The sequence below is a fragment of the Populus euphratica genome, unplaced genomic scaffold, assembly GCF_000495115.2.
Source record: "Populus euphratica unplaced genomic scaffold, PopEup_1.0 scaffold40.1, whole genome shotgun sequence".
Classification (NCBI taxonomy): Eukaryota; Viridiplantae; Streptophyta; class Magnoliopsida; order Malpighiales; family Salicaceae; genus Populus; species Populus euphratica.
The window spans coordinates 331829-341684 of NW_011499912.1; the positions used below are offsets into that span (position 1 = coordinate 331829).

At 33.6% G+C, this 9856-nt stretch overlaps 2 protein-coding genes across 2 annotated transcripts; both read right to left on the reverse strand.

The window, feature by feature from the left end:
• Positions 1-1952: 1952 nt before the first annotated feature.
• On the reverse strand, positions 1953-4897 carry LOC105134059 (AmmeMemoRadiSam system protein B). Its single transcript, XM_011038312.1, has 8 exons — positions 4624-4897; positions 4453-4537; positions 4266-4334; positions 3910-4022; positions 3644-3755; positions 3394-3537; positions 2571-2745; positions 1953-2302 (listed from the first exon to the last, which is right to left on the reverse strand). The coding sequence occupies exons 1-8, from the start codon at positions 4673-4675 to the stop codon at positions 2177-2179; spliced, it is 876 nt and encodes a 291-aa protein (XP_011036614.1). The 5' UTR covers positions 4676-4897; the 3' UTR covers positions 1953-2176.
• Positions 4898-5965: 1068 nt separating this feature from the next.
• On the reverse strand, positions 5966-8485 carry LOC105134060 (uncharacterized). The gene is made up of 5 exons (XM_011038313.1): positions 8086-8485; positions 7806-7893; positions 7133-7392; positions 6730-6846; positions 5966-6652 (listed from the first exon to the last, which is right to left on the reverse strand). The coding sequence occupies exons 1-5, from the start codon at positions 8284-8286 to the stop codon at positions 6212-6214; spliced, it is 1107 nt and encodes a 368-aa protein (XP_011036615.1). The 5' UTR covers positions 8287-8485; the 3' UTR covers positions 5966-6211.
• Between the last annotated feature and the right edge of the window lie 1371 nt (positions 8486-9856).

Below are 9856 nucleotides of genomic sequence, written 5' to 3' on the forward strand. Positions count from 1 at the left end.
AAGAAGTATACATGAAGATTCCTCCAGGACTAGAAACATCCTCCAACATCAACAGAGTATGCAAACTGAAAAAATCACTATATGGACTTAAGCGATCCCCCGGGCATGGCTTAACAGATTTACAAAGACAGTAGCATAGTATGAATATTCCTAATGCCAAACAGACCACACACTATTTGTAAAAACCTTTCCAGAAAAGGAAATAGCAATCCTAATAGTATATATGAATGACATCATTTTAATTGGGGATTATAAGGAAGAACTAGTGAGACTGAAGAAACTTTTAGCCAAGGAATTTGAGATCAAAGACCTCGGGTATCTCAAATACTTCCTTGGCGTAGAAGTGGTACGGTCAAAGAAAGGTATATATGTTTCTCAACGAAAATATATCTTGGATCTACTAAAAGAAACATGAATGCTTGGATGCAAACCTATAGACACTTTAATGGATTCAACAAAGAAGATAGGAGCAGAAAATGATAGTATACCAGTGGATAGGGGGAGATATCAAAGACTTGTGGATCGATTCATCTATCTCTCACATACTATACCTGATATTGGCTTTGCTATCAGTTTTGTAAGTCAATTTATGAACAACCCGACAGAAGATCATATGACAACAGTTAATAGAATCTTGAGATACCTAAAAATGACTCTTGGTAAAGGCCTTCTATACAAGAAATGTTACAACAAAAATATTAAAATCTATACAGACACAGACTAGGCAGGAAACATTATAGATAGGAGATTTACTCCTGGATATTGCTTTTATATTTGGAGAAATCTAGTATTTTGAAGAAGCAAGAAACAACATGTGGTATCTAGAAACAGTGTAGAATCTGAGCTAATAGCTCTAGTTCTTCGTATCTATGAAGGGATATAGATACAAAGATTACTTAAGGAACTTGGCATGGAATCATTGACACCTATGCAGATGTATTGTGATAATCAAACAGCCATAAGCATAACAAAGAATCCAACTTATCATGACAGGACAACATACATTGAAATAGATCGACACTTCATCACAAAAAAAATTGAGAAAAACATAGTTGACCTCATATACACTTCAACAAAATCTCATATTGTAGACATCGTCACCAAAGCTGTACTAAGAACTAATTTTGAAGAATTGAATCACAAGCTGGGCATGTAAAACATATACAACCTAGCTTGAGGGGAAGTATGGATATCAGTCTTAAAATCATAAAATCTCAGATTATAGACATCCTTACCAAAACTCTACCAAGAACTAATTTTGAAGAATTGAGTCACAAGCTAGGCATGTATAACATATACAACCTAGCACAAGGAGAAATATGAAAATTAGTCTTAAAATCAGTTAGAATTTTAGAGAAATTTTAGTATATATTGTTTTAGAAAGAAAATTTAGTATTAACAATCCATATACTCTAGATTATTACTAGATTATTTCTTTCTAGTTTAGTGTAAGATATTTTTCTATTTAGTATTTATTTTTTATTTTGAGATTCGGTTAGCTTCTTTTCTTTATTTATTAGACAAACATGCTACTGATAATTTCAAGAAAAGAGAAAGACTTCACTCAAAATTCTTCAATTAGTTCTAAAAATTGTCTTAGTTCTAAAAATTGTCTACTTTCTACGCATTCCAGTTAGTTCAGGTCGGTTTGTATTGGATTCAGGTAGTCTCACCTTCCACAGCGTACACTTTGGCTCTTATCAAGAGTCACGGAAGTCGGAAGTTACTACCTGCTCTCTTCTACTCCCCTGACCACCACAACTATCAATTCTTACTCCGATTTTTATTCTTATCCTAACCTATTTCGGTCAAGAGCTATGCTACCTTGCCTAGCCTTTTCCAGTACACGACAATGGTGGCACATCACTGCCGCTGCCACCCCAAAGCAATTGAATTACCATAAGCACTCACCTGTTGACATTAAAATTTTGAGGAGTCTGGAACAACAAACAAGGAAAGGGGAATCAGGCTTCACCGTTAACTTCACTCTATGAACAGGGAATGCATTGCAAGATGGATTCTTGCAAATGCGAGTTCAAATTTAGACAATACATTCAATTCAAAGAAGTTTAAATTGTTAATTGCTTCCACACGAGTAAATTTGAAATGCTCAATATTCCAGATTCAAGTCAATTGCCTCCACACAAGTAAATTAGAAATGCTACATATCCCAACTTCAAGCATCCACCTTCGCCACTGCAGATGCATAGCTGACACTGCTGTCTCTCATTGTTTTGCATTGACTAGACTGCTCATACCGGAGGAACTTGATCTTTATCTTTGTCGAGCAATTACTCGACATCTGAAAGTATCATAGATGTCAAACAAAATGGCAAAATAGAAACTAAAAGTCATGAAATAATATATCCAGAAGTTTTTAACAGCGTTTTAAAACAAAATTGTGATAGGTGTGAGCAATCATCATGAATTATTCAATCAAATAGAAGTAGAACATGGCTGGCAGAAATTCCTTATAGAAAATGGAAGAAAAGGCTGTAAAGACACTGCAAACATCTTATGGTGCTTCAATCAAGCCATTTTGGTCACTTATAAGAGATTTGGGCACTTACATGCAAGAAAACACTAATTGGATGCCTTCCACAGATAGTGTTGTCATACTCCGACAAATATTGTTTAAATGCATCAGCATCCCCTGTTTCAATTATGTCCATGCCCATCTTGTCCAATGCCTCAATAGACTTGTGTATGGGCCCACATTTCTTGTCATAGTGTGTGTAATGGAACCTAATAAAGGAAACAAAGGTCAAAGATTGCTTGATCAGATGGTTAAATACATTGCTTGATCAGATGGTTAAATACACAAGGTGAACCAAATGCATTTCAACAGAACCACAACACGATATTGTGCATGGTTGTGACTTGTGAGTAAACAATCAGCACAAATTGTTGAATGTCATGCTTTACAGAGATACAGATACAAAAATGGACAACATACAGTGATAATCACATACCAGGTGACATTTTTTTTCTCTAATTCATTAACTGAACAAAATATAGATACATTCATCTTAAAGGTTAGAAGACCCCTTTGCATAATGCATTCAGTGGGCTCAGAGGCATCTGACATTCAATCAAGTTCTTCAAAGAAATTCTCAGACATACAATAGAAGCAAATTGAACAATAGATCATGCAAGGCTTTGAGGAAAGCATTGCTAACATTAGTTTAAAAAAGAAAATCAACTCTCCAACTTTGATATGAGGAAAAAGAAAAGGAAATCTAACAAATGTTACTCAGTATTGTCCATAGTACAAGTGCATGTGTGGGATGGAAGCAAATTAAAGAGCCATCCCCATTATAGACCTCCTCTATAAATTCAAAGACATTTAGAAGGAGAAAAGTAACATGAAACCATCATTATAATGGAACATACCGAGAACCCCAGTGACAAAAATCTGAAGAGACAGAAAAGAAGTTAGTTGGATCATCAACATATTTTGCCAACAAGCGGCCATACATGGCCTCATTATCAGTATTAAGAGCTCCAACCAAAATGGGTACAACTTTCACGAGGTGCCTGCAATCCATGAACAAATAAATAAACAAAAACAGAAAAATAAATCAGTAAAGTTGAGCCACAAACAAAACCAACATAGCGAAATTCTCTATGCAGCAGAAATTACCCCTCAAATATTTTAACAAGATACGGCAAGTGCATTTCCATGCTATGTTCAGCCTCGTCAACCCGAAGATCCATCAACTCAAATTTTCCTGTGGCTTTAAGTTCCTCAATGACTGGAAAGGATCCAAAATGAATATAATTCATTCAATCACACGGATCAACAGAACATCAAACCAGCAGTGAAGCTAAAATGAACTAATCCATTTCTATGATGATTCAAAACTTGCATTCCAACTTAGAAAAAACCAAACCATGCAGGTACAGTACCTTCCAAATCAATAGGTAAGTCTCCTATAGGCGTTTTGTAGACTGTAGCCGCTGAAAGAGCACATTTTGGTGTATAGTAATGGTGTGACGGACCAAGAAGGAATACCCGTGTGCTAAAAAAACAAAAAGAACAACGAAAAATTCTCGCTTATCATCAACAAAAAATCATTACTTTCCCCATCAGAATCACTCTCCTCGAAATGTGATACCCAGAAAAATAAACACTACCATTGTATCACATTTCCACACAATCACACTACATCATCACAAAACATATTTATATAGATGTGTGTATAAACAAAAATTAAATAAAAAATCCAAAAATAAATCAAATAGAAATAAACTCTCTGACTAACATGTTAGTAGGATCAATATTTCCAAAAGCATAAGCAGCAGCACGGCCCGAATAAGAGTAACCTGCATGTCTAAAATCTCCATTTTGCCATCCAAAATAAAATAATAAAAGAAAAGGAAAAAAAATTAATTATAAACAAGAAAAAAAACAATCAATTGAACAAAATTGAGGGATTAATAGTAATATACGGAGCAATAACACCGCGAACATCAGTAGATTTCGTTAATCCAGTAGCACTTAGCCAGCCCTCAAGCTCTTCTTCAAGCTTTTTAGCTGAGATTAACAACAAAATAAAAAAAAGGTAATATAATTGATTCAGAAAAATAATAAAAATTGTAAGGGAGAGAGTGAGGACATACGGTTGTCGGTGTACCAAGAGCCGGCGTGAGATGGTCTTCTGATTTTCTCCATATTTTTCAGAATTTTGAAGAAAACCCTAATTTCTTTTTTCTTCTTAATTAATGAGAATAAAATTAGTTTAAAAGAAAGGGAGAGAGTTCCTTATTACTTTTTTATTTTGTTAATTCGAGAGAGAGAAATGGAAGAGATTAAAGAACAGGTAGTGGAGTCGACGGTGGAGGAGTGTGAGAGGAAACCCTCGATTTTGGTGAGTTGATGCCTGACATGCTTCCACGTTGGGTTCTTGTAATTTTTTCTTTTTAAATTTTATCATTTGCATCTTGTTAAACCCGCGTGTTGATTTGCTGTATTAAGATAACAGTTTATTTTTTTAAAGATAATTTTAAATAAAAAATAATTAAATTTTTAGTAAACATACGAACAGCCACATTTCCAAAATAATCTCTCGACGCCACAAGGATCTCCACGTAAATAACCTTGCGGCTCCACTGATGGCTCATGTGGTCTGCTCTTGACAGACTTAGCAACGACCACGCCGTGTGAAAATAAAAGGTAGAAGACACACTTTGATTGGATTATTATAGGTATATTGTTTTGCGTGGAAAAACCTTTTCTAAGAGATTTTGAATTTTTTTATTTGAAGTTGATTTTTTATTTTTTTGAATTATTTTAATATGTTAATATTAAAAATAAATTTTAAAAAATTAAAAAATATGATTTTAATATATTTTCTAATAAAAATTATCTTAAAAAATAACCAACCAACGTCGACTCCAAACTCCAAAGGATTGCCTTGATATTTAGATTTATCGATTGATTTTCGAAGTGAAACAATTGTTGTTATTGATGCCCTAGAATTTTTGCAGCTACTTCTCTTGAAAATGCGTGAAAAACCGCTTAGGGCTGGTTGAGATAGAAGTCGAAACGTACCCAAGGTGGTCAATAGAAAATTTAGTTCTGGCTACTTTAGATTCAGAATAATCAAAAATATTTTACGAGTACTGAAAGGTTACAAGGTGATAACTTCGGTGAAATTTTTTTATTTTAATCTGAGAAATCATTCAAACTGTTCACAGCACTGAAAAGGTTCACATCTTCATCCTGGAGAGATCGTCAGAACACAAGGTTTGGAAATCTTGGAAGCCTTTCTTCGTTTCTTACGGATATACAAGAGCAAAGACCAAGACAGCGCCCAGAGAGTTGTTCCCATCATATTCAGCTCAGATCAGATTACGTTCAGGGGATTGCACAAATGGAATACCAGCAAAACCATCTCTAAAACCCTGTAAACTTTTAATGCAGTTCCATTGAACTCTTGCAAACCATCAGAACAAGGAAATATGCATGAGAATGATCCCTTTAACACAAGGATCTTCAACTATCAAGAGACGGCAAGGGGTACTCCCTTTGGCACTGTTGACATTTCCTTACAACATGATCCAAATATTGTCCCTTTCTTTGGACTCTATTCTATTCAGCTTACAGTGTGAACAATTTGAATTTCGTTTACATTACTAACCTCATCTAGATCATACATACACTAATGCAATTAAATGATATTTTAATCTGCTAAAAACAAATTACCTCTCATGTGGGTTTAAGTTCAACCAATGGTTCATGCTGGCCACTCTTAACTAACTTAGAAATTAGCACGCACAAAGCAAAAATGAAAGGTAGAAGACAAATTTTGATTGGATTATCCAAGTTCCGACGAGCATAATGATACCCTACTGTTGTGTAAGAGCATTGCCAGACAGCACCAGCAAATCCAAAGTACTCAACCAGACTACCAAAAGGCTTGCGATTCTGGAAATCATGACTTAAATGGCGATAAAAACAGGGTAGCAGGCTCCTCCCATCACATGTAATGCCTTCCTCTCGAGCCTTGTAAATGAGATCAAGAATGGAAAGAAGCAAAGCTACAAATGCCATCGCCATACTAATTAATGCATAACCCAACTGATCAAAAATTGCAGATATAGCCTCTAGAAGTAAGCTGGTGATTAGTAGAGTCCACTGGGTTGTTTTCTACATGACAAATTATATAGAACATCAAACACTATAGAAGCACCATTTTTCAGAATTAACTAGAATTCAGTTCTTACACTCGTAAATGAACTCTCTGCATTTTCCAGACCGAGATTACTACGAGAGTCTGTCTTTGTTTCCACCGCCATCTCCATTGCTCCATTCAGCTTCTCCGTCTCAACATCCACTACAGACTGTACCATTGCAAATAACATAATAATATCAATGATAAGTGAACAATTTAATTCTACAAACTTAATTTGCATTTAAAGTAAACACATTTCAGATGCTATAAATCCTGTTTTTCTTCTTTTGTTAGGTTTGAATACCCATTGTCACTAGCTTGGCTGCCAATTCTCAAACAAAGTTATCATAGTAAAGAGCATTGCCCATTGAAACGCCTAAACTACACTTTATTTACTCTATATTGAATCAAAACAATGGAGCAAGGGTACATGAGAGTCAGTAATAGCATTCAACCTCACTGATAGGTTCAAGACAATGAGGAATGGATGATGAAACAGGGCGTTGCAACATTGGCTCATTTTCCTCTTCTTTGATCAGGACTGGCTCATCTTCCATGGTATCTTTCTTCAGTTCCTTCACAGGACCCATGCTTATTAGCTTTGCATTCCCAAACTTCTTTTGTAGCAAGGTTACAAGATGGAGGGCATCGACTCCATCTCCTATCACTTCCAATAGGTTCCTATCTGGCCCTCCTAACTCCACACTTTCCACACCTATTGATTTCCCCAAAATAAACCCATCAACAAGATGAAATAACTTAATGAACTTCCTGATTGTACACACACACAAAAAAAAAAAAAAAAAAAAAAAAAACCTCAACATATTGCCTGTATAACTACCATTACTACAACTAACAACGACAGAGCATGGAACCCGAATTAGATTGGATTGGCTATGTGTTAAGGTTTTTTTTTTGGTTTTTGAATAGTCAGTGCATTCTCAAATATAGAGACTAAAAGCGCTTCTCCGGTTGGCTATTAAGCAAGTTATCCAATCATTCTCATTTGTCAAAAAAATCAATTCAACTAAAAAATTTAAACTGTGAGATGGGACTCGTATGATTTATATTATTCTCTAGCAAAGATTTCCCAGTGAAAATGCAAATCCTCTTTACTGCTATGTTTACCTGCAATTTCAGCTGCAAGTTTCAAGGCTAGGTAACCAGCCTTCGAACTATCCAAGTTTACCTCGATTACCACCTGTTCCAGCTTCGACTGCAATAGACCAAAACAACAACTGCTAACATCATGATCGGAAAAGCAACATGGCATGCACAATCCAGAAAAAAAGTCTAAAATATGCCTAATTATAGAATATTACAACTAGAAATTAACAAGGGAAAGAAAACACAGAGAAGTTTATCTCTAAACTATTTTCCACTTATTTTCGGCGAGACAAGAGAATACCTTCTCCTTAAACCCAAATCGCTGGCGAAAGGCAGAATTGGAGATAGAGGCTAGTCCGTTAAGACTCTTCGGTTGAAGGGGTCCTGAGGATTCTGTGACATTTTGAACCTCCATTATCCCATCCACTAACCCTTTTCCTTGTGCTTCTTCTGCTGTTGTTGCCCTTGATATCTCAACGTTGATTTGCTTTGATTCCTCCATATCACAACACAAAAACGTTGCAGCAAACAAAAATCACAAACAAGGCCCAGAATAATGGATGCTTTGAGGAACAAAGAAAATGCAAGGAGAAAGGAAACGTCTGGGCGAAAGTGCCACCGTCTAGTTCTTCTTTCAACCTCCCAGGACTGGAGAGGCTTCCCCTTTTCAGACACTGGCCCACGGAGAAATGGAAAAATGAAATTCGATGCATGAAAATGAAGTTTGGTTATTTGTTTTAAAACTGTTATTGTAAAAAAAAAAAAATTGTGTTTTTATACTATTTTAATGTACTACTATTAAAAATAAATTAATAAAAAAATATTATTTTAATATTTTTTAAATAAAAAATAACTATCATTATACTATTAAATAAGCTCTAAGAACTAGTTTGATATTGTGTTAGGACATGTTTGAAAAACTAACTTAATTGAATTTAATTATAAAATTTTAATAAAATCTTATATTAAAAACTCTCTTGGGTGTTAAGAATTAGATTTTAAATGGAATCAATCTCTAAAAATACTATAAAAATAAATCAGAGCCAATCCCTTTTATTTACAATTCAATAAAAAACAATTTAATGTTAAAACTAACTTTTTTTAAATTATCCATCCAACACTTTTTTTTAAAATATCTTTGAAGAAATAAGATGAAAATAATAAGGGTAATATAAAAAAAATGAATAGAATTTGATCTCTTCAAAAATATGTGAATTCAACTTATTCATCCATTGAATTCAAATCAAACACTATAATTAAATTCAATTACATTGGAGACTTAGTTCCAAATAATTGTTAGGAATTTTATAAAAAATATTTTTTATTTGAAAATATATTCAAATAATTTTATTTTTATTTTTAAAAATTTATTTTTGATATTGGCATATCACAAAGATCTAAAAAAACTAAAAAAATTATTTAAAATAAAAAAATTATCAAAGATCTAAAAACACTAAAAAAATAATTTAAAATAAAAAAATTATTTTTTTCATAAACATTTTTGATATGTAAAAACAAACGAACTCTAACTTGCAATGCTCGGGATTTTTTCTTTTATTGCCCTTTAATTAAAAAGGTTGTGGCCTTATATTTTATAATTATAAAACTTATCTCCAAACAGGACCTGAGAGGATCCAATGAAGTCATGAGTTAGGATAGTCAACTTAGTTCAACTCATGTTAATTTCTAGAATTTTTTTTAAAACAATCAAAATATTATTGTTTTACTAAAAAAATATTAACTGGTTAAAGATTTAATTTTGAACGATCATATTCATGCTGGTTAAGTCAATTTAAGTATTTAGCATAATTAGTCTGAGTATTTTTTTTATTTTTTATTGAACTTAAATTAATCTAAATATTATATCAGTACATCCTTTTCTTTTATTGCCATTTAGGGTGTGTTTGATTGCAGGAAAGTGAATTCCTAGAATTCACTTTCCTGCTTTTCCCATGTTTGGTAACAATATGAAAAAATAGTCAAAGGAAACTGAATTCCAGTCAAACTAAAAATAATAACGTTACCAAAGGAAAGTGTTTTCCTTCTGTTAAAGAAAGGAAAACACTTTCCTT